General features: G+C 37.2%; 1 protein-coding gene across 5 annotated transcripts; it reads right to left on the bottom strand.

Moving 5' to 3' along the window:
* Positions 1–173: 173 nt before the first annotated feature.
* On the bottom strand, positions 174–23,942 carry SLC16A4 (solute carrier family 16 member 4). Of its 5 annotated transcripts, XM_081306553.1 has the most exons (9): positions 23,782–23,942; positions 22,670–22,789; positions 17,581–17,713; positions 15,770–15,913; positions 15,431–15,592; positions 12,601–13,101; positions 10,059–10,270; positions 8,547–8,640; positions 174–426 (listed from the first exon to the last, which is right to left on the bottom strand). In XM_081306553.1, exons 2-9 carry the CDS (start codon positions 22,754–22,756, stop codon positions 239–241), a joined length of 1,521 nt encoding a protein of 506 aa, XP_081162679.1. In that variant the 5' UTR covers positions 22,757–22,789; positions 23,782–23,942; the 3' UTR covers positions 174–238. The 5 variants fall into 5 exon arrangements, with proteins under 5 accessions (XP_081162679.1, XP_081162682.1, XP_081162681.1 ...); XM_081306556.1 differs by lacking the exon at positions 12,601–13,101; XM_081306555.1 differs by lacking the exon at positions 15,431–15,592.

Below are 23,942 nucleotides of genomic sequence, written 5' to 3'. Positions count from 1 at the left end.
TGACCAAATTATGGCACAATTGAGAGGGTTAATTTATTATATAGTCCACTGATTTCATGTAGTACCTAAGGTTGGTGCTTCAACTGATTAATTTTAAAGTTGCTGCTGTTGTTTTCTTACTCAGTAATGTCTGTTCCTTAGAATGATAAAGCAAGATGGAGTCTTCCAAACTACTTGGTTTACCTTTTTATTTTACAAACAAGGGAGCTTTTCTTCCCAAGCTTTGGTTTTCACTGACTTATTCCTTTAGATTTTCTTTTGTTAAGTTCTCACTTGATTGTAGTTCTCTGTCTTTCTGGTCACACTGTTTGGTTTTCCATCTCTCAGCCCATGGTACAAAGAAAAAGGAAACTGAAGAAAGGAGATAGCATGTGCCGGAGAAGTAGAAAGAGCCTGTGTAGGTCTGCATACGATCATATAACCAGCCTGGAAAGAAGGAATGGTTTCTATTAGTAAAGCAAATCTTTCCATTAGTAATTCTCAGCCAGGACCTCTACTTCAAAGGAAGGGACCTTTTTATACTTACCAATCTGATTTGTGACCCATTAGAAAGTTATTCAAGCTTTATACTTTATTTCTAATTGATGAAGTTAAATCAGTTTCATCTGTTAAGGACTTATATTTGCACAAGTCATTATGGACTTGAACTCATCTCCAACCTTAACACTGGAAGTTGAAGAAAATGAACACATACCATTTCATTTTATGGTGAATTTTATTAGCATACTACTATTCTTTAAAAAAAAAAAGAATCATGAATTGCTATTATTTTCCAAAAGAAAAAGGCAAGAACTAATAACCTTCTTGTATTTGAACAAACATTTGAGTACTTGCTGTGTTTCTGGCAGTGTACTGTTTTAAGGATATGGAGCCCAAACAGACATAGCCTCTGCCCTCACAGAGCTTGAAGTTTAATGGGGAGAGAGGTATTAACCATGAAGGGAAGGCTCGGGTGATGAGAATGTATGAGAAGGAACTGATTGATCAAATTGGTTAAAGGAGTTCCTCCTGAAATCTAAATTTTTTTTTTTTTAATGTGTGGGTGCACCTAGGGATTGAACCTAATGGCGCTTTACCACCAAGCTACAGGGTCTTGCTAAGTTGTCCAAGCTGGACTTGGACTTAGAATCTTTTGCCTTCACCTTCCCAGTAACAGGGATTACAAGTGTACACCATTCCAACGGCTTAGGTTGAGCATCTTTTTTTTTTTTTTTAATATTTTTTGTTGTTGTCAATGGGCCTTTATTTTATTTCTTTATATGCAGTGCTGAGAATAGAACCCAGTGTCTCACACATGCTAGGCAAGCGCTCTACCACTGAGCCACAACCCCAGCCCTAGGTTGAGCATCTTTAATCCAAATCCAGAATGCTAAAAAATCTTGAAATTTTTTGAGGACTGACTTGATGCTGCAAGTGGAAAATTACACACCATGACACTTTTGTCTCATGCACAAAATTATATAAAATATTGTGTAAAATTACCTTAAGGCTATGTATGTAAGATATACATGAAACATAAATGAATTTTGTGACTTGGATCCCATCCCTTAGCTATATCATTTTGAATATGCAAATATTCCAACATCTGAAACGTTTCTGACCCCAGGCATTCTGGATAAGAGTTACTAAACCTATATTAGTTGTCATAATCAAGCTTAAATTTAAGTGGCTCCTGGATAACGTTAAAATTTTTTTTAATACTTTGTATTTTAGTTTAGTTGGACACAAAACCTTTATTTTTTATTTTTATGTGGTGCTGAGGATCGAACCTAGCACCCAGCACGTGCCAGGCGAGTGCTCTACCACTGAGCCACAACCCCATCCCCATAATGTTAAAATTTGAGCTTCATCCATATTAAAACATCCAGTCTATTGACTTGGAATAACTAGTCTTTGCCACTTAAAGTAAAAGGAGATTGTATGTATGATTTGATTTGATTAGATACCTACTTTTTTTTTAACAGTACGAAATGACTATATGCAAATATACTTCCAACTCTAAACAGTTTAATATTTCTAAGTACATATTTTTAGAAGAAATTATTGGCAGTTCAGAAGCCTCTGTATTCTAATATTTACATGGAAGCATATATACATGTTGGTATTCAAACACTGGATTTTTTTATGATTATAGCAAAAGCATTGTGAATGTAAAAAGGAGGAGGAGATAATGTACCAGCAGTAATTCAGGAGTCCTCACTCCTTGCTGACTATTGTTTCACGTAGCCAACATAAGGAAGAGTGAACTGGCAACTGATGCAGAATTATTAAGCCAGAGCCCTCTGTAAGCATTTCATCAAGGTCTCTGGACTGCATCAGATTCATCTGATATGCATATTAATTCATATTCATGCCTAATAAAATTATACTTATTATATAATGATTATTTTATTTTAAATTGTTAATCTAAGTAATTTCCTTATGCATGGTTGTAACCTTTGTTTTGAACAGTAATGTCTAGCAATTTCCTGTGATAATTTTAAAACAATTAAGATTTGCTTGAGCTTTCTTTAACAGTTTTGCAAACCAGGTGTTTTTAATTTTTATTTTTATTCTAACGATAGTAGAATGTATTTTGACACATCATACATAGAGTATAACTTCTCATTCTTCTGGTTGTACATGATATAGAATCACACTGGTCATGTATGCACATAGGGTAATAATGTCTGATTCATTCTACCTCTATACTCCTCCCCTCTGCCTAGTTCAAAATACCTCCATTCTTCCCAGTAACTCCCAAACCAGTTTTCTTAAAGTCAGCAAAAGAGAATAAGAATAATATTTCAAGTTTGTTCAATATACTATTCTAAATTCATTTTTTTAAATGTCAGTATTTAAAAATCAGTCTACATCATTTTATGAGTTAAGCCATACATGCTTAAAAGTTCGACATCCTAAGAAGTATTCATACTGCCATATATTTCAGAATTTGGTTGCTGAGCTGAGTTCTGAATCCTTTGTATGAGGCTTACTATTGTAAATTTACTATCGGTCATCTTGTTAAAACATGAAGTATACCCAGAAGGTCTTTAATCTCAAAAGTCTTTAATGTTAGTTCAAATAAGTGTTTGGGAATTCTGTGATTGGATAGTTTAAATCAGAATTTCTACCACTATATAGCATAATGGCCAACCTCCAAGGTGTACAGAGACAATTAGTTGATTTCTCATCCATTGAGCCACTGGTTGTTTATTAGCAGCTTTGTCTTTTTATTTTTGGTATTCGATACAAATATCTTGTATATGTGCCATGATAGGAACAACTTTGGGAAATGTGAATTACCAGATTTAAACCTTTTTAAGACAAGAACTCACTAAAGGCCTGACACTAGAAATTTGCAATAAGATTTACTAGGAGTTTAAAAAAAAATTGTGTGCTACAAGTTTTAGTAAAAAGATTATTTTATTTTAAATTATTAGTCTTAAGTCATATCCTTATGTATGGTTGTAATCTTTGTTTTGAGCAGGAATGTCTAACAGTTTATGATAATTTAATGATAATTTTGTGGTCTCACAGGGTCTGGTGGTACACACTGGTAATCCTACCCACTAGGGAGGTTGAGGCAGCAGGAAGGCAAGTTCAAGGCCAGCATGAACAACTCAGTGAGACCTTGTCTCAAAAATAAAAAGTGCTGGGGATGTAACTCAGTGGTGGAAAGTGCCCCTGGGCTCAACTCCCAGTAGGGGTGGGGGGATTGTGGTCTCTATTTGCATTTGGAGGCTCAGTTTCTTGGCTGAATGTGTTATATTTGCAAAGGATGAACTGTTCTCTCATATTTTTAAAAATCACAATAGAGAGTTATTTAGAATTATTTTTTTGTGTGTGTTTTTGTAGGTATTCATCAATCTTAGATATACTGGATCAGAGTGAAATTCTGTGAGGGCTTTGTTGTTTGTGGGGAAAAATAATCACCAGATAGGTAAATGGCTTGCATTATTTTGTTTTGCCTCTTCAGTGTATAATGTATTCCTCAGGACATGTGGAGGACAGAGAACTTGGCTGTGTCTTTCCACTTGTCTCATTCTTAACCCAATCTCCAAACAGATATATAGCAGATCAAAAGGTTTGAGTTATTTTGTATCTTTACTTATCTAAAGGAACAGAGATAAAAGAATGGATTTTCATATTTTTCCTATAAAACAGAGTTGGTGCAATATTATCAGTTTGACTCCATGTCATTTCTGATGAGATATGAGGTTGGCAAGTAGTAGCAAGAAAGAGATGTACTACTTTGGAAACTAGTTAACTTTAATGTATTCTGGACTACAACTGACTTGCATCTATTCAGGATTAGAAATGTTTTTCCTCGGGCTGGGGATGTGGCTCAAGCGGTAGCGCGCTCGCCTAGCATGCGTGCGGCCCGGGTTCCATCCTCAGCACCATATACCAACAAAGATGTTGTGTCCGCCGAGAACTAAAAAATAAATATTAAAAATTCTCTCTCTCTCTCTCCTCTCTCACTCTCTCTTTAAAAAAAAAAAAAAAAAGAAAGAAATGTTTTTCCTAAGGGTGTGTTAAGGGAAAAAAATCACTTTTGTGAAATCACCTGCTTAATTGAGATAACCTTCAACATATTTTAAGGGCTTTAGTGTTCCACGGCTTACAGCATCTTCAATCAAAGGTAAGAAATGGAGAGACAGGTTACAGTGGCTTAATCAAATTTCCAGTTAATGAAGTAGAAGAATGTAGATTCCAATAATTCTCAGTTTCATGAGTTGTAGATTTTTTCCTAAGTGTTAAGTCTTGATAGTGTAGGTGGCAGATTGTATACCATACCCATAACCCCCAGAGTCACAGAAGGACTTTGAGAGAGTAACTTTTCTCTTATGTATCCCATATGGCATCTAGCAAAATGTTCTGCTAATAAATAGCTTGATAATTATTGAATGAATATACAGTTATAATCAAATAATTATTTATGGTGTTTTAAGGGAGTTTTCAAGTGATTATTTGTGATTGATTTAAATAAGTAAATACATATACAAAAGTATGTACTAGCATAATATATGCACTTGTTAGTTGGGAATGGGTAGTATTTGAACAAGGGGAACTGCATTCAGTTTTATTTTATAGGCAGGTAATATCGGCCCTTGGTTTTATTTTTAACTGAACAGAACTTTATGTCCAGTGCCTTGAATGTAAAATTAGGAATTTCGACTAATAGTTTACATCTGATTTGTATATTGGAGATTATGATTATATACTTAATTTTCTTCCCATGGCACTATTGTATGCTTTCTGCAGGTTTACTTTTGTTATAGAGGTCTACTAAAAATATAATATGGTTTTAAAATAGTTAATTCTTTTCATTTTTACAATCTTCCAAGCCTTCCATCTTGGTGCTAGTGTGTAGTTCTGGATGCTGTACACTGCCAGCAAAAAACAGCAGTTGCATTTGGATGAGCCATGACATTTGTCCTACACTTAGATCTGCTGTCCCTTCTGAGTCTGGGAGCTTAGAACAACCCTAAAACTGACTTAGGCTAATTCTGGCTCTCTTTCAATATTTAGTAAATAAATTTTCACTGAATATTGGAAAGGGATAGAAAGGACTGTGCGTTGGAATGGGCAAGGGTGGTGCTGTACAGAGGAGTATGTATAGGAAGGGTAAGTTTTCAATTCCATCTTTTCAATCCCTTTATTTTCAGTAAAGATGTGATAATGAATTTGGTTGCTACACTTATTTCTTATCATAGTCAGAGTTGAGAAAGATATATAAATAATTTTCATTTATATTTTTTAATACTAAAAAAGTATGTTTTTAAAATTATTGGATTTTATATGCTTTTTATTTCCTTGAATTTGTAAATATGTTATATAGAATTTTTTTTTCATTTCCATACAGGAAGGAGAAAAATATTGTTTATGGAATCAATGTTACCATTTTTAACTAGTGTTCCCACTGAGGATTTACTGTTTGCCAGATTCCTAATGAAAAAATGTCTATAATCTTTTATAGGAATTTCAGCTTTTTCAATTGGTAATAACAGATCTAGGTAAGTAAAAAATGAGAATCTCACACAATTCTGAAGATCTAAGTTTGGTTGATAATTCAGTATTTTATCATCAGTAAGATGTCCATAACCCTTTGAGAAGTGAATTAATCTGTTACATCAACATTTCTGGTGTTCCTTCAGTAGTTGCTATTGGAATCAGAAGTTAGAAACAAATCTAATGGCAGTTGTTAAGTCCCCTTTGTTGTTTCACAGAAGAATGACTTTTAACAGCATAAGGGGGAAAAGTGGTGGGGGGAGCATAAGGACTTTCCTGAACTTTCTTCCTTGAGCAAGATACTTAGTGGCACAACATTATATTCAGTGAGAAATCCTGGTATATTATAATCTTGTTTGTGATACTATGAACAACTCCTGGACTAAATAAAAATCTATATATAAATTATCATCAATTAAGTCTATTACATTTTTTGTAGAATTTATAAAATTTATGATTGCCTAAATAATCTAAAAATTGATACAAATATTTATTATGAGCTGTTTTTAACCTCACAAATAGTTCCTAGGGTATGCTGGACTTTGGGTAGTAAAAGGCTTGCAAATATTTTTTGCTGATTGATTGACAATAAGAAATTTATGTTTCATTCTATATTATTTAGGTGTGTATGTGGATGAAATAAAAGTTTCACAATAAAGAGATAACCCTCTTTCTTAATCTCTGTTGTAGTCTATTCTTTTTCATTAAATAAAATTAAAAAGATCATGACACAAAAAATTGATTCATGACCCACATGCACCTACAGCCTTTTCTTTTTAGGCAGGGGTCCACAAAACTTGCCTTGTCTTCTCATATATATTGAACTCTTTAAACATTTTAAGATGTATACAAGAACATGTATTATGTTAAATATATTGTAATTATATTATTTGCCTTTGTCATTTGAATAAGATACTCTGTGTCGTGGTGTCTGTTATGTCATTATAGTTTTGGCCTAATGAACTTGAACCAGTAAAGAAGGGTCCAAATTGAAAGAATGTATCAACAAACTATATTTGAACTGTTTTCTGCACCACACTGATCTGGATGTTAGCCATAAAGTAGCTTTTCTGGGCAATTCTAGTATGTTGATTCCTTTTACTTATCCCTAGATAACAATTCAAGCCTTTTTTTTTTTTTTTTTGTACTGAGGAATGAATCCTGGGTGTTCTACTACTGAGCTGCATCCCCAGTTTTTGTTTATTTTTTATTTTGAGGCAAGGTCTCACCAAATTGCCAAGGCTGCCCTTGAACTTGTGATTCTCTCACCTTAGCCTCCTGAGTTGCTGGGGTTACAGGTGTGTGCCTCTGTGCGTGTCTCAGTTCTGGGCTTTACTTGAAAATTTTGGCCTGCTTTACAGGTGTAAAATATAAGCTAAGAAACAACATGGGAAAGGGTGTGTTCATAAATGCAAATAAGGCAGTTGATTTTATGTTTAGAGTATACTTAAACTAAATCTCAGATAATGGTGTATTTTTTTCCCTCCTGTTATAAGTTTATGTTCTTTTTCTACTACTATTTCCCTTTTCTAATAGTAAGAGAGACAAATGTAACATTATAAAACTTAATTTTTAAGAAGTGATGGTAGGGCAAGATCAGAAAAATCCATCCTTTCTCTGTCTCATTTCAGGACTGAAAGCAGCAAAATTTAATTTTAGTCTAAATTCCTTTTTGTAGGTAACTGGAGATTCATGTTATAGTAATTTGTACAAATATATTAAGAGAGCTAGGGATATATCTCAGTTGGTCGAGTGTTTGCCTCACATGCACAAGGTCCTGGGTTCAATCCCTAGCACCACACACACACACACACACAAAGAGAGAGAACCTATGGTGTGTAAGAAACTAACATTTAAGGCTATTTCCTACAAATATTACTGTGTGAGTAGTCAAAATTTTAGTGGTTGTGGATGAATTGTTCAGTAAGCACAAAATATCCAGTTTTTTAAAAGGTGAGTGTAAAATCACACTTCAGCCCTAAAGTTAACTTAATCAGAACTCCCAAATATATACTATATGAACTTGTAATTTTTACCAGTGGCCCCAGATATCCTCTCCACAGAGATTCTGCCCTTTAGGTCAAGTATCTTCCCACTATTGCTACAGATAGAATATGAAGGGCTAGCCTCCCTTTCCCTTCCTCTTTGAAATACAGACCCTTGATGGCTATATGGCACATCAGAGAACAATGGTATCAGGTTTGTAGCCTTCAAAGTCTGTGGGAGTAACTCTTATTTTTATAAAAGATGCTCATGGTTGATCTTCTTTCCTAAAACATCATGAATCTTTGAGACAAAACTCTGGACTGCCTCCCTAGATATGCAGACATACTTCCTGGTTCTAAAATTCCCAAAAGAATATAAGAAATTTCTTAGGGGATATCTGTTGGATGGATAAACAGCAGATTTTCCTGTCATAGTGATAGAGCAGATTAGATACTTAAGATTCCATTTCTTTAACCTATACTGTCATTACATGTTGGCATTAATCCTGGATCAGTGTTTTCTTTTATTGCTTTTGAAATTTGCTCAGAATGTGGCTCAGCCCTTACCTGCTGTAGGTGGTCCAGAAAGGACAGCAATCCCAGCAAAGAAACCAGCAAGTCCCAAAAAACTGTGCACTCTTGAATTCTTACACAGATCAACCTGTAGGCATTAGAATTCAGCATTAGCCATATTAAAGATAAAGTTCTATAGATAACTGGACTTACAAAGGGGCAAGTACTGTTTATGTTGTCTCAGACTATGAATATTTTGACTTCTGAGGTAGTTTGGATGGCGTTTTTGTCCCCAGTATAATGAAAGCAGAGATCAAGTAGGGAATAGTAACTTTGCTAGGTAGGCAGTGTTTTCAGTTTATTGGGAATTTAGTTCTGGGTTTTTTGCTAGGTAGGCAGTGTTTTCAGTTTATTGGGAATTTAGTTCTGGGTTTTTTGCTAGGTAGGCAGTGTTTTCAGTTTATTGGGAATTTAGTTCTGGGTTTTTTGTTTGGTTGGTTGGTTGGTTGGGTTTTTTTTTTTTTTTTTTTTTTTTTTTTTGGTCTAGGGAATGATTGAACCCAGGGGAACTTAATCACTGAGCCAAATCCTCTGGCTTGTTTTTATTTTTTATTTTGAGACAGGGTGTCATTGAGTATTTTTCTTTCCCTGAACCTTTACTAGTCTCTGTAAGGAAATGGTAATTTACAATCTGAGCTGACAGTGATACTCCCAAATCTACTGTAGCCAAGTACCATAGGTTTTAAGAATATTTTAAGATATTACAAAGAGTTGATTTTGGCTTTAGGAATTTGGAGTTTTGCCTGAGCTGCCTCCATTGTCCTTATAGCACTTACACTAATGGTAATATCAGGCCAAAAATGTCCTAGGGATTGTTTTCCAGCATGTTGAGGACCTGGTTTTAAGAAGAACCTGTGGGTTTCCCAACAATCCCAAGAACACAGTTCCATTTGAGGTGAAAACAGGGGAGCTGGGTACAGTGGCATACACCTGTAATGTCAGCAAGTTGGGAAGCTAAGGCAGGAGAATTGCAAGTTCTAGGCCAACTTCAGTAACTTAGTGAGATCCTGTCTTAAAAAGAAAAGGCTGGGAATATAGCTTACTGGTAAAGCACCTCTGGATTCAATCCCCAGTACTTAAAAATAGGTAGATAGATTTAAAAAACCTGAAAGTACACAGGACCAAGACAATAATCTCACCAAGAGAAAAGCCACACTGATCAGAAAATCCCCTTTTTTCTTGAAGAGTTCTCTGAGAACTTACATTGTGCCTAGGAGTTAAAGACTCCTGGAGCTGAAGGAGAGGAAAGAATGCAAAACTGACCTGAGATGGATAAGGAAAATGGAATCCTGCTGAGCCCTTTCTTGCTGTCATTCCTTTTCTGTCCCAACTAACTAGTTCTCACCCTCCCTCCCCTCAAGGTAAGAGGAAAAACTAGACAGGATATAGCTAGTTACAGGGTTTTTGAGCCTTTTTTTTTTAAATTGTAATACATTTTCTTTTGGAGAGATTATTACTATTACTTGTACTAAATGGTTTAACAATGTTAATGATATGTCTACTTACCAGTACAGGAAGTATCAGTGCCAGATAACCACCAGCAAAGATGGCAAAGAAGACGGTGTAGGTCATAAGTAGTGGAAATGTGGTGGCTAAAGGAGCAAGCAGGTTAGTGATGCCACAGAGGATGAGGTAAGACCTGTGGTATTGATACTTCTTGATCCAGTTTTGATCGGCAACCCATCCAGAAATAAGCTGACTGACTGTCTCAATGATACCTGGAACAACATAGAAAGTGTTAGGAAATCCTGATTTCATTTTCCTAACCCCTTTGAAAAATATGAATTACAAGGCATCTTTTTTCCTCAAATAATATGACCCCCATCTTTACTCCGGGATATGGGGGTGGGGGGTTGAGGGGATGGTTTCATTTGTCTTCCACAATAGGATCTATGATTTACACACATTCCAAACACTCCAGACACATACAGAAATGCCAAAAAGTATTCTTCATAGTTGAGTAGGAAACCATTAAGTTACCAGGTCGTGTTTCTGATTGTGTTTAGAAAGAACAACACCCAAGTGGGAATCCCTGGTTACAGAGTACCCTGGGCTCGGGGCTTTGCAGTTCCTTCCTCCAAGAAGTCTCAGAAATGAGGAAGTGAGATTTCTAAAAGACTATAATCGACTCTTAGGTCAGTGTCCTAAGGAAGTTAAGCGGTGGAAGATTGGGAAATAAATTAATAAAGCCTTAAGTTTAAAACAATATAGATGTTGGGGCTCTTATCATTGATTATGAAACTTTAGGGGTAAGGATCTCCTAAGGTTATTATGCTTAACTTGAAAATATGTAAGAAGTTTAGAAATGGGAGATTATATTTGGAACATTGGAGCTATCATATAATAAGTAAAATTTAAGAACCACATTCTTTTTCACTCCATTGTACAGTATTCTAAACCCTTTATCCTATTAGAAGCTAATATAACGTAAACACTGAGATTTTCACTAAGAATAAATAGCATGAACTCCAGTTGTTTCAATTTCACATTCTTTTCTATGGTTCATATAAACTCTTTCATTAAAAAGAGTTTAAAAATGGGTGCTATCAGTTATCATTTTCTAAGGTACATATTGGGATTGTATATTATGACTTTTGGTTCCATTATTTAGAGTTAATATGATCTAACTTGATTCTGCCAGACATTGTAGTACAGAAAAATTATTTTAGCCAGGCATTTTCTCTTGTGCATACAACATTACTTGACTGAAGCAGAGTATCTTTTATCTTGGTAAATTTTCAAAGAAGTTAGTAAGAAGTTACTGTTGAATTATTGTGAATTTCCAGATAATTAGAACTATTTCCTAATGTCAGCTAATCCACTGGTGACTATGTTCCATATTTTTCTGTCTTACTATTATTTTAAGGGGAAATAATACTTGGCTACAATTTTTGCCCCTGGGGGGTCCTAAGGATAGAATGAAGGGACTTGCTCATGATAGGCAAGTGCTCTACCACTGAACCATACCCCCAGCCCTGTCTACAAATATTAACATTATTGAATGCTTACTGTGTGCCAGGCACCATGCTAGCCTCTATATACATTATACTTTTAATCCTGATGACCTTATAAGGGCAGGTGTCATTATACCTACACCACAGATGAAGAAATAATTGAGGCACTGAAAAGGCAAGTAACTTGTCCAAGGTCAAATAGTTAAAAAATGCTAATAAGTACAATCCTGGATTTGGGAAGTCAAGCTCCAGAATCAGTCCTTTCAACTCCTACACTATAATGAATATCTGGGGTTCTCTAGTTCCTGGAGTAGCTGTGGCCACTGAGCACCAGTTTTTTTATTTTTTTATTTTTGGTATCAGAGACTGAACCCAGGGTACTTGACCACTGAACTGCATCCCCAGATTTCCTTATTTTTATTTTTGAGACAGGGTCTTGCTAGGTTGCTCAGGGTCTCACTAAGTTGCTGAGGCTGGTCCTGAACCTGCCTTAGCCTCCAAAGTTGCTGAGATTTCAGGTATGTTCTACCATGCCCAGCAAGCACCAGCTCTTTTAAAATTTGGTATTTATCCAATAGAGTGGATATCTATTAGGTCAGACACATAAGAATGAGTTAAGACTTGGGTTAGGGTCCACTATGTAGTTAGAGCTCTGAGTGTATGTACAAAGTACAGAGATAAATATGTGCAGGGAAAAACCCTGACAACTCCCATTAGCTTCAAAAAACTTTTTTTTTTTTTTTTGCCTTCCTGCAACTTTTGTCCTTTTTTGTTTGTTTGGGTGGGGGGGGGGTGTCGGGGATGGAACTCAGGGGCACTCAACCACTGAGCCACATCCCCAGCCCTATTTTGTATTTTATTTAGAGACAGGGTCTCACTGAGTTGCTTAACTCCTTGTGGTTGCTGAGGCTGGCTTTGAACTCATGATCCTCCTGCCTTATGATCCTCCTGCCTTACCCTTCTGAGCCACTGGGATTACAGGTGTGCGCCATCATCTATCTGGCTTGGACTTTTTCTTGATCTTTTAAATAAAATTTTATTAAAGCCAAGTTCATTTTTCCTTCTAGATAGGAAGTTAAAGTAGGCTTTCTTACCAGCCACAGAAACAAGGTAGGAGGCATCCATGATGTCAATCCCTAGTGTTTTGGCTCTGGCTACCAGGTGAAAGGTAGGGATAAAATATGCTAACTGACTGAGGAGAAAAGACCAGGTAAATATGTAGAAGAAAGGATTCCTAAAAAGAGACATATCAAAGAGTCGTTTGCAATTCCACGAAATAGCCTTTTTCTTGTAACTTTCTTCATTAGTGGTTAGTAACAATTGGTTCCTGTCAGGCCCATGGTTGAACTCTTCACTTTGATTTGTAGTTTTAGCAGATTGTCCAGCTTTCTGCATAGTACTATGCTTGATGGAAACCTCTTCCTCATTGAAGCATGGTGTTTCTCTTCCACACTGTGCTTCTGGACCACTTGAAGACAAACTGCCACCTTTATTTTTAATGTCAGAATTGTTCTCACTTTTGATATTAATAGGTCTTAAGAGCATACTTGAGGGCACCAAATTCAATGCAATTGCTCCAAATAATATAAGGGCACCTAAACAGAAGAAATTGAGACATTAAAAACAACCTCTCGGGCTGGGGATGTGGCTCAAGCAGTAGTGCAATCGCCTGGCGTGCGTCCGGCCCAGGTTCAATCCTCAGCACTACATACAAACAAAGATGTTGTATCCGCCGAGAACTAAAAAATAAATATTAAAAAAATTCTTAAAAAAAAAACAAAACCTCTCGGTTCACAATAATTTTTTGTTCATAGGTTCAGATAATTTTTGGAAACATACTCTGCTTCCTAAATGTAACTGCTGTATCTTTGTAACAGTGGAGTCCTTTGGACATAGAAAACCAGAAAGTACACTGCTAGGAAGCATTTGGAAACAGCGTTAGAAAAGATGACAGCCTTCTGTCTTGACATTTAAAAACTTTTTTGAGGGCTGGAGATGTGGCTCAAGTGGTAGTGCGCTCGCCTAGCATGTGTGAGGCACTGGGTTCGATTCTCAGCACCACATAAAAATAAAGACATTGTGTCCACCTAAAACTAAAAAATCTTTAAAAATACTAAAAAATAAAACACTTTTTTGAAAGAGAATAGATAACTGCTCTTACTTGATTTCAGTGTTTCCTGACCAAAACTGTGACTTCATGTATGGTGTGTCTAGTGAGTGAGAACAGGCCTTAAGCTCTTCTCTCTCATCTTATGAGTTTGTCAGCTGAATATTTTTTTTACTTTAGAAAGGAAAGAGTCAATCGAACCACTGTGTAGATAAAATATACACGTATATTAGCCAGGCAACAGTAATACCACTACTTGGGAGGCTGAGTCAGGAGGATCACAAGTGTGAGGCCAGTTTGGAAAGTTGAGATCTTGTCCACAAGATAAAAATAATGGGGCTGGGGTTGTGGCTTAGTGGCAGAGTGCTTGCCTAGCATGTGTGAGGCCCTGGTTTCGGTCCTCAGCATCACATAAAAAATAAATAAAGGCATTGTGTCTGTCTACAACTAAAAATTATTAAAAAAAAAAAAAGATAAAAATAATGAAGCCTGAGAATGTAGCTCAGTGGTTGAGTGCTCCTGGCTTTAGTCTTCACTTCCACAAAATAAATAGGTAATCTGATTAACTATTAAAGAACATTGTATTCTTTTTACAAAAAAATGATTTTTCCGTTTCATCCTATGAGGTCTAGTGAAAGAGGGACTTTTTAAATGCAGATTTTTCTTCCTTATCCCCTCCCACTCCATCTCCTGTACCTCCCCCGGGATCCTGCGCCCCCAGCACTGGGGTTTGAACCCAGAAATACTCTCACTGAGCTACATCCCCAGCCTTTTTATTTTCAGATAAGTTCTCATGAATTGCCCAGGCTGGCCTTGAACTTTAGATCCTCCTGCCTCACTCATCCCAAGTTGCTGGAATTTCATATGTGTGCCACTGTGCCCAACCAGATTTTTTTTTCTTCTCAAAGGGAAAATATAAAAGGCAAATGTTTTAGGGAGGTGGGGAAAGGAGGAAGCCTTGTTTCTCCAGGATGTCACTGCCATTGCAGGGTTCGATTCTCAGCACCACATAAAAATAAAATATGCTGTACAGAGTACCCTCCATCTTCTCAGAGTTTGAACTCTGGTGAATTCTGAGATACTTGTGCGAGCTGACAAAATCAGCAGGTTGCCCAAGATCTTTTTATTTCATTTTATTTTTCTTATTACTCATGATTGAAGCCAGAGGCACTTTACCACTGAGCTACATCCCCAGTGCTTTTTATTTTTTTTATCTTGAGAAGGGTCTCATCAAGTTGCAGAGTCTGGCCTCAAACTCGCAATCCTTTTAGCTGAGCCTTGAGTCACTAAAATTATAGGCATATACCACCACACCCAGCTTCAAGATTCTTCTGTGGAGTATTCTCAAAGGAAGAGGAGCATCTTTACTATAGATATGCTCATTTCCTCTCTGGCAATATGTTTCGAGCTTTTTTTTTTTTTCTTTTTTCTTTTTTGGCACTAAGGATTGAACCCAGGGATGCTCAACCACTGAGCCACATCCCCAGTCCTTTTTTGTATTTTATTAAAGAGACAGGGTCTCACTGAGTTGCTTCCCTTGCTAAATTTGATAAAGCTGGCTTCAAACTCTTGATACTCCTGCCTCAGCCTCCCAGGCTGCTGGGATTACAGGTGCACCACTGTGCCTGGTTTAGTTTTTTTTTTTTTTTTTTTTTTTTTTTTGCAATGCTGGGGATTGAACCTAGGACCTTGCACATACTATACCAATATCTTTTGAAATCAATTGCTCTTGAAATCTATCATTCTAGTCATCAAATGAAGAGAACTGAACATTAAACCTTGCAGAACTGATAGTTTAGAAACCTAGACTGACTTACCTGTCCAGTCATAAAGATCTATCAGGAATTTTGTAAAAGGTGCCAATAGAAATGTCAGTCCCATCCCAGAACGGGCAATAGCCGTAGAAAGAGCCAATCGTTTTTTGAAGTATTTGGTAGTTACCACAGCAGCTACTTGGTACAAGAAAGCAGAACCCAAACCTTAAGGAAAAACCAGAAATTTGGAATTAAACTTTATCTAATTTTACTAATTACTTTAATAGGTGATTTAGTGCAATGAGATATTCTGGATCTCATAATGTAACTAGGAGTTCAGGACCCAAAGGTAGTAGAAGGGAAGGTTCCTGTTCCATCTCTTATAGTCTTCTGTTTACTCACCAGGTAGAAGTCCCATAGTCACACAAAGAAAGGGAATGCTTGTAGCCCTACTACTGATGAGATAGCCACCAGTAATAAGGAAAGTCCCCAGAATAGAGGTAGTTTTCTCTCCAAGTATTTCACAAATTATGGCAGCCAGGGGACCTTAGGAGAAGAAAGAGAGGTAAATGCTGGGTAAACAATCTTTGGCATCCCTTATTCTCTGATGTGTGATTTAAATGAAAGAAGGAAAAAACTCTACTTTGGAATATTATGTATCCTAAAAAAAAGTTTGTATTGGGTTTTTTAACATTACTAGTTCACACTACTTTGCTTTCTGAAAAGTTTTTTTTTTTTTTTTTTTTTTTTTTTTTGTAGTTTTTGGTGGACACAACATCTTTGTTTGTATGTGGTGCTAAGGATCGAACCCGGGCCTCACGCATGCCAGGCGAGTGCACTACCGCTTGAGCCACATCCCCAGCCCCTCTGAAAAGTTTTTTAAAAAAGAATAGTAAGATGGTTTGTTGGGAATCTTATTGAAAATGCATTATAAAATTGCCACAATATGAGATTTTACTAGATGGCTGCTTTGGGTTTTTTTTTGAAACCATGAAAGACTGGTTTATTTTATCACATAATTTTTAAAGACTCTGTATATTTTTATGTTTAAGGATTAAAGACACATACCAAACACAAATAAAATATTCACAATACATAGGACCAATTAAAATTCCTTAATACAGAATCTAGAATAAGGTAAGGGTCTAATAAATGTCTTTATTATTATTATGGATTAATTTATTAGAAATTAGTAAATAAAAATTCTTCAAAACTGAAAAAGGAAATAAACAAATCCCTAATCACTTAATGTCTAATAAACATACAGTAAAATTCATACTGTCTAATACCTATAGAAATCTGTCTAAAATATTAGGTATACATTTCTTTGTGGTGAACAAAGATTTCTGAAGGAAAAGATATTTTCCAGTTACTGACAAAGTCTCCAAGAAATATCATGCAGATCAAAAAGTGAATTTTTACTTTCTATGTGATTTGTAAATAAGTCTTTAAAATATTTGTATTTCACTCAACCTGGGAATTCAGTGCATAGGAATTTAGAATTTATCTTAAAGAAACAATGAGGAGTGTTAATGTACACTCTTTAAAGACCTAGTAACTTCTAAGTGGCTTCTAACTATAAGTTTGAATACTAATCATAAAGGAGGAAGAATTGGTTCTGTGTTTTGTTTTGAATGTGATTAGATGATTAATGCTCTAACTTTAGGTTGAGAGCCTGGCTCATTGGACTTATAATAAGGCTTTGCCCGACTGGAAGAAAATAAGGCATAAAAAATTGAATCAGCGGAGCTGGGGCTATCGCTGTGGTAGAGTGCTTGCCTTGCATGCATGAGGCACTGGGTTCAATCCTTAGCACTACATATAAATAAAATACAGAGATTGTGTCCATATACAACTAAAAAAAAAATTGAACCAGAGAATTAAATAATTGAAGACGGGCATGGTGATATATGCCTGTAATCCCCAAAACTTGGGAGGCTGAGGCAGGAGGATCACATGTTCAAAGCCAGCCTTAGCAACTTAGCGAGGCCCTAAGCAACTCAGTGAGACCTTTTCTGTATAATTTTCCCAACTTGGTACCAAGTGAATGATAAACATTGCAATCTCTTACTCAGCATTACATATTAACATATATTAATAAGTGAACCTGAATGTTAGCAACATGTAAGTCTTAAAGGAGTAACAGAAGAATCTTCATGGAATTGCTTTTTGTGATCCTTTTCCATGGACAGCAAGCTTATTGATAACTATACCTGCAGAAAAACGAAGTGAAGACATGATGGATCCAATCCAACCAGTTTGCTCAGCAGTGCCTTCAAATTCTTCTTGGAAGACCACAAAGAAAATTGCAAAAGTCTTGGTCATCCCCATCACAAACACATTTACCTAAATCAAAACAGACCAAAAAATCCCAAGTTAGATACTGAGCAAGCCAGTAGAGGGGAGTTCGCAGCTGCTAGAGGTTCTGTTGCTCTGTCTAGTATTTGCTTATTGGTTCCTCATTACATATCTTGTATTTTGGGGGAGAGTCATTCCTATTTAGAGTGGTTAAGCATGCTACATGAAAGTACCTCATTCTCTTCAATGTAGTGGAATAGGTCAATATTGTATTAGAGAACAGAAAGTTGAAGTTTAGAGAAAATTTCTCAAGGTGGGGTTACAGGAGCTGAGATGTGTACTCAGATGGACTGACTTCAAAACCACCACTGCTTTACTGTCCAATTCTCTTGGCATCTGTTAAAGGCAGCTATTCCAGTTATCTTTGTGGTAACTATTGAAGAGCAATTATTCCTGTCAGTTCTTAGTCTAGCTTTGTTTTAACTCTGCTCCTAAGCTAAGTACCCTCCTTCGCATGATATATAATTAGAATGAACATATACTTTTATCATCCAAATTGGGACACTTATTTATTTATTTTGGGGGGGGTGGTAATGGAGATTTAACTTGGGGTGGGGAGGGGGGTGTTCCTACCAGTTAGCCACATCTCCAGCCCTTTTTGAGACAGGATCTTAAAAGACAATCAGTTCCCCAATTCAGGCCATTTATAACCATAATTTTCTTCTAAGAACACTTCTATGAAGAAAATCAAGCTAGGAAATACAAGTTTCAACTTGTTTCTTAGTTTAAAGCAGATTGTGTTCTCTCATGAGCAAAGAGCACTCAAGTGAGGTGTCATTCTGCAAAATTAGCTTTCTTTTTTCTGTGGATGTGGGTTCTGTTCTGGTGTCCACAGGGTGCTGACTTGTGTTCTTATCTGCTCAAATTTGGCTAGCTACAGGCCTGTGGTTTAATACCTTTCCTCTTTAGTCTGTGCTTGATGTCTGGTTATAACAACTGTGAATAGCTACAATCTCTCTCTCAAAACTTAGTTTGTGTCTTCCATTGTGTATCAGAAGGTCAAGGGCAGAACTCTTGCATCCATCTGTCCCACTCCCTTAACTTGATACCTCCATCCTTTGTTTTTATTTCAACTAAAAAAATTAAAGACCTTTCCTAAGGTCTATGTTTTCCCTTAATTGACAAAGACTACATAAATCTGAATTGTGAGCTTAATCACATGCCTTAGACCAAGGTTGGTGGGTTTTCCTTTACCAGAGCCCATATGAGATTGAAATAACAGTTAACCCCCAAGTAAAACAAAAATCCTTGCTGGTCACGGTGGCACTTACTGTAATTCTAGTGTTGGGTGGTTGAGGCAGGAGGATTGCAAGTTCAAAACCAGTCTCAGCAACTTAGCGAGACCCTTTCTCAAACTTAATTAAAAAGGGGGTAGGGCTGGGGGTATGGTTCATAGTTAAGCACCCCTGGATTCAACCCCTGATTAAAAAAAAAAAAAAAAAAAAAACACCCCAAACTAGAAATTATATATTCCCTCATTGCCTTTTTTTGTTATTTAAAAAAAGTATTTTTAATTTGTATTTATTTTTTGGACTGGGGATTGAACCCAAGTACATTTAATCACTCAAGTCACATCCCTAGCTCTTTTTATTTTTTGAGATAAAGTCTTGCTTAGTTGCTGAGGCTGGCTTTGAACTCCTGACTCAGCCTCCTGAGTTGCTGGGATTACAAGAGTTCCCCACCATTCCTGGCTTGTTTTTAAGAGATGGTAATTGGGTTGAACCCAATAGGAACACCTCCAGGTCTTCCCCAACCCTCCCAGCAAGACCTCCCTCACCAGATCATTCTAATTGGCTTTGAGAGGAGTTAAATTAGCCTCAGTAACCCATTCTGGAATCAGCACCAGGTTTTGTCAGAGTTATTTTTATTTTATTTAATAACAAAGCACTTCTTTCTACCCTTTGTCTCCATCTAATACCATCCTAATTTATCCTGGCCTTTACAAGCTTTTAAACAAGAGTATTGGGAGTGTCTACTTCTTCTCATGCTACCTCTCCACTGAAGCTGAAGTCCTAGCAGTCCCATCACTCTACCCTAATGGCTCTTATCAAGGTTACCAGAGACTTCTTTACTACTAAACTAATTCATATAATTGTCATTTCGATCATATTTTTCCTTTTAGCTGCTTCTGCATATCATTTTCTCTGAAAATTTCTGGATTAGTGCTTCTCTGTTTGCTCAGTGGGCTATCAGATTCAATCTCTACATCAGGTTTTCCAAAGATTTTGTCCTAGTCCCTCCTCTCCCTGATACTTTTACCCATCTTTTACCCTCAAATTAAAAGTACCATGTATGCTGTAGACACAGATTGTGCAAATCTTGTGTACACACATGCCAAACACTTTCTTGGTTATAAGTCCCTCAGACTCAAGTGTCCAATATTAAATCATCCAAGCTATCTTCACATTATACCCATCTCTTCCTGTGTCCTCTAACTCAGTGAACTGCATTCATCATCTACTTAGGCAAGCAACCCAGGACTCCTTGATTCCTCTCCAACATCTAATAACTGTTAAGTCTGAAGGTCTCCTTGATTTGCTTAGATCCATATTTACTGCCTTTATTCAGCACCTTATTGTTTTCCCCCCATCGATCTCCTTGATTCTAGGCATTATCCACCCAGCAACCAGAACTATATTTCTTTTTTTTTTTTTTAAAGAGAGAGGGGGAGAGAGAGAGAGAATTTTAATATTTATTTTTTAGTTATCGGTGGACGCAACATCTTTGTTTGTGGTGCTGAGGATTGAACCTGGGCCGCACGCATGCCAGGCGAGCACGCTACCGCTTGAGCCATATCCCCAGCCCCAGAACTATATTTCTGAAATGCAAACCTGATTCCATCATCCCCTACTTAACTTTTCTCATTAGCACCTCATAACCTCAAGATAAGAAATAACATTTTAGCATATCTTTCAAGACCCTACCCATCTCTGATTTCATCTGCCCTCATTTGGTTATTCATAACTATATTATCAGTTTATCCATTCACTAGCAGGTATTTAGTGAGTACCTACTGTATGTCCCAGGAAGATGTAGAGCTAGATGTACAATAGTGTACACTTGTGAGCAATGTAGGCATGGTCCCTGCCTTCATGGAACGTTCAGTCTAGTGAAATAGATTGAATATAGAAAATAGTTATACACATAATACAAGTAGTTATAAATAGTAAATTAGCATCCCCTGCCCCTGTTTTAAGTAGAGAGCTTCCTTAAGCATATTCAGTTATTTTTCACTTAGTTTTCAGGAGTTAACTTGTTATAGAGAAATATTCTTGTGATTCATACAGAACTATAAGCATAGTCCTTTAAGGATCCACATTACTTACCCTCTCGTTAACATCTTGATATATTTTGTGCATCACTCCCAAAACAAGGCATTGTTTATTAATCTGGTTATTAGCCAGCTTTTCTTACCAGCAAGTAAGATCAAGTAATTTCCTAGCCATAGAGGATAAAAATGAAAGGGTGGTTCCTGGAGAGAAAGGTGGAACAACTAGTGACCCTTGCTAACAATGTACACATAACACTGCTGAATATGATTTAGGAAGTGGCCTCGCCAGAAAGGGCTCTTAGACGTAGGGCATCCTTGGTTTCCGTATTAGTAAGAAACATTCCATATTCTTTGGTAATGAAGCTAATATTTATTATATAGTTCTATATTTGTTATGAATTTCATATTACATAAGTCTTGCCAGGTATCTCTGTTCTTCCGGCTCTGTCACTAGGGAGAGGGCATGATGTTTTCCATCTCTGATATTCATAGATACCTTAGTTGTCCACATTGTGGATATCAGGTTGTCATCAAGACCTGTGCTCCCATGGCTAGGGGCTGCTTTAGGAGATAGAGGGCACGTGTGTGAATGCATCTCCAAAGTTAATAGAGCAGACCTTGGACACATAATAATTTGTGGAAGCCAGGTATCATGGCACATGACCATAATCCCTGTGACTTGGGAGGATGAAGCAGAAGGATCACAAATCCAAGTCCAGCTTCAGCAACTTAGACCCTGTCTCAAAAAAAAAATTCAAAAGTCTTTTGAAGGAGTGCAGTGCTGGGGATATAGCTCAATTGGTAGAGTGCTTGCCTCCCATGCACGAGGCCCTGGGTTCAATCCTCAGTCCCACAGTAAAAAGGGGGGGGGGGCTTTGGGATATAGCCCAGTAGTAAAGGACCCCTGGGTTCAGCCCCCAGTACCCCCCCCAAAAAAAAATGTGGAGCTGGTGCTGCTGTGCAGGGTTGTTTGGGGCACAGCTATGATAGGATTTACCAACTTTCTAGAATAGATACATGGATGGCATGCATCACCACTATCATTTAGCAACCCTGAGAGGAAGAAAGAGGGAATGAAGTTAGCTTATAATAAAATGGAATGCCTAGTCTAGTTACTTATGGCTGCAGGAGAAAAATAATCTCCCTTTTTGGAATCAATGTCCTTCCTTTCCAGACAAATCAAGTATGCACTGGGTCTAATTCTAGTTTAAGTTATGGTTATTGGGAGTGGGAGATTGGAAAGTAAGCAACAGGCTAAACTGAGGAAATGTACCCATCCCTATCAGTGAAAGGGTTAAATATGTTCATGCTGGGCTGAGCCAGGCACTTTTTAAACACTGCCTAGTGCTACATCTATGATGATTAAAAGTATCATTGTCCCCAAATCCTAATTACATGTAGCCAAGGTAGAGCTTGCTGATCATGACAGGAGCATTTGCTAAGTTTAAGCAATGGTAGGAAGAATAGAGTACTAGATAGAAGCCCTTGGCTTTTACTCTAGGGGAACATTTCAGCTTTCTCTTTGGCAGCAGAACAGTTGACTTTGGCAGTATGAACAGTTCCTGGCCTGCTGTTCACTCAGATACTAAGGATTTTCTAAGTGATCTTATTAGGCCACTCTGAGGCTTTCTCCACCAAATTCTAGGCAGTTGAAAAGGAAAGCAGATACTTACCAGGAAAAAATGAAACACAATCATCCATCCCCATCCTCCATCCAAGGTTTTAGTGTAATATGGGGTTTTCCCCTCCCTCTTCAGCATGATGTTTCCTCTGTTTTAAGTGCAGGAAGATCTCTGTGACAGATCCAAGACAGTTGATAAGAAACTGATCTAACCCTTTAAACTCTGTGGTAAACAGTAAACTCACTGTTTACACGTGTCTGACATAACTAAGGATTTAGTTAACTATAAAACCTGACCTCCCTGATTGTTGAGTGGCCTCTCCTCCAGTTGTGCACAAGATTCTTCCTTGGGCTGCAAGCTAATTCTAGAAGCTGTGTGTCATCCTCCTGGTCCTCTAGCAAACTATTGACTCTACAGAAATAAGGGGCCAGGTGGCAGGATGAGGGTAGGAAATACCTTTATAAAGCACTTGCTAAATTGTTGCTATTCTAAGAAACTGAATAGACATGACAACAAGTGCAATACCTGTTCTTTTAATGGATCCTGCATCAGAAAAAAAAAGTTGAAAAGGGCAGTTGGGGAAACTGAAACATGACTTGTGTAGTAGAGGGTGCTGTATTGACATGGATCTTTTGGGAATGATGATGGTCTTATTGTCCTACTGGGACTGTTTTTGTTCTTAGGAGAGAAATGCTAAAGCATTGAGGAATGAGGTATTCTCTACCTCCTCAGGAAGAGTTCAATAAAATGTGTATAGAGTGAAAAGAAAATATAAATGTTCTGAGGAAGGGGTGCAGTACTTGTTATTTCCCGCTGAGTTTGAAAGCAGGCGGTTTCTGGGGCTGGGGATGTGGCTCAAGCGGTAGCCCGCTCGCCTCACATGCGTGCGGCCTGGGTTCGATCCTCAGCACCACATACAAACAAACAAAGATGTTGTGTCCGCCGAGAACTAAAAAATAAATATTAAAAATTCTCTCTCTCTCCTCTCTCACTCACTCTTAAAAAAAAAAAAAAAAAAGAAAGCAGGAGGTTTCTTTCTGGAGAAAGGAGAATCAGCAGTGTGCTGAATGGCTGTCCAGTGAACAAGCTGGACAGGAAGAGATGCTGGTCTTTTCATTCCTTGTAGAAAATCAACCCAGCATACAATCCCATTTCCACCTTACCTTTGATGGTGTGCTCTCCAAAGGAATCCCCTGCAGACAAGGCAATTTAGGAGGAAAAATAAATCAGACTTATTTCGTAGAAAGTTACTCTTTTTTTCTAAGCCATTTCATTCCGCTGCACTGTGAAAACAAGTGAGCATTGTAGGGCAGAGCCAGTTGAG

The sequence above is a fragment of the Spermophilus citellus genome, assembly GCF_964194105.1.
Source record: "Spermophilus citellus genome assembly, chromosome: 9".
In the NCBI taxonomy this organism is placed as follows: domain Eukaryota; kingdom Metazoa; phylum Chordata; class Mammalia; order Rodentia; family Sciuridae; genus Spermophilus; species Spermophilus citellus.
Note: the sequence above shows the minus strand (reverse complement) of the source record. Positions and strands in the feature narration are given on the sequence as shown.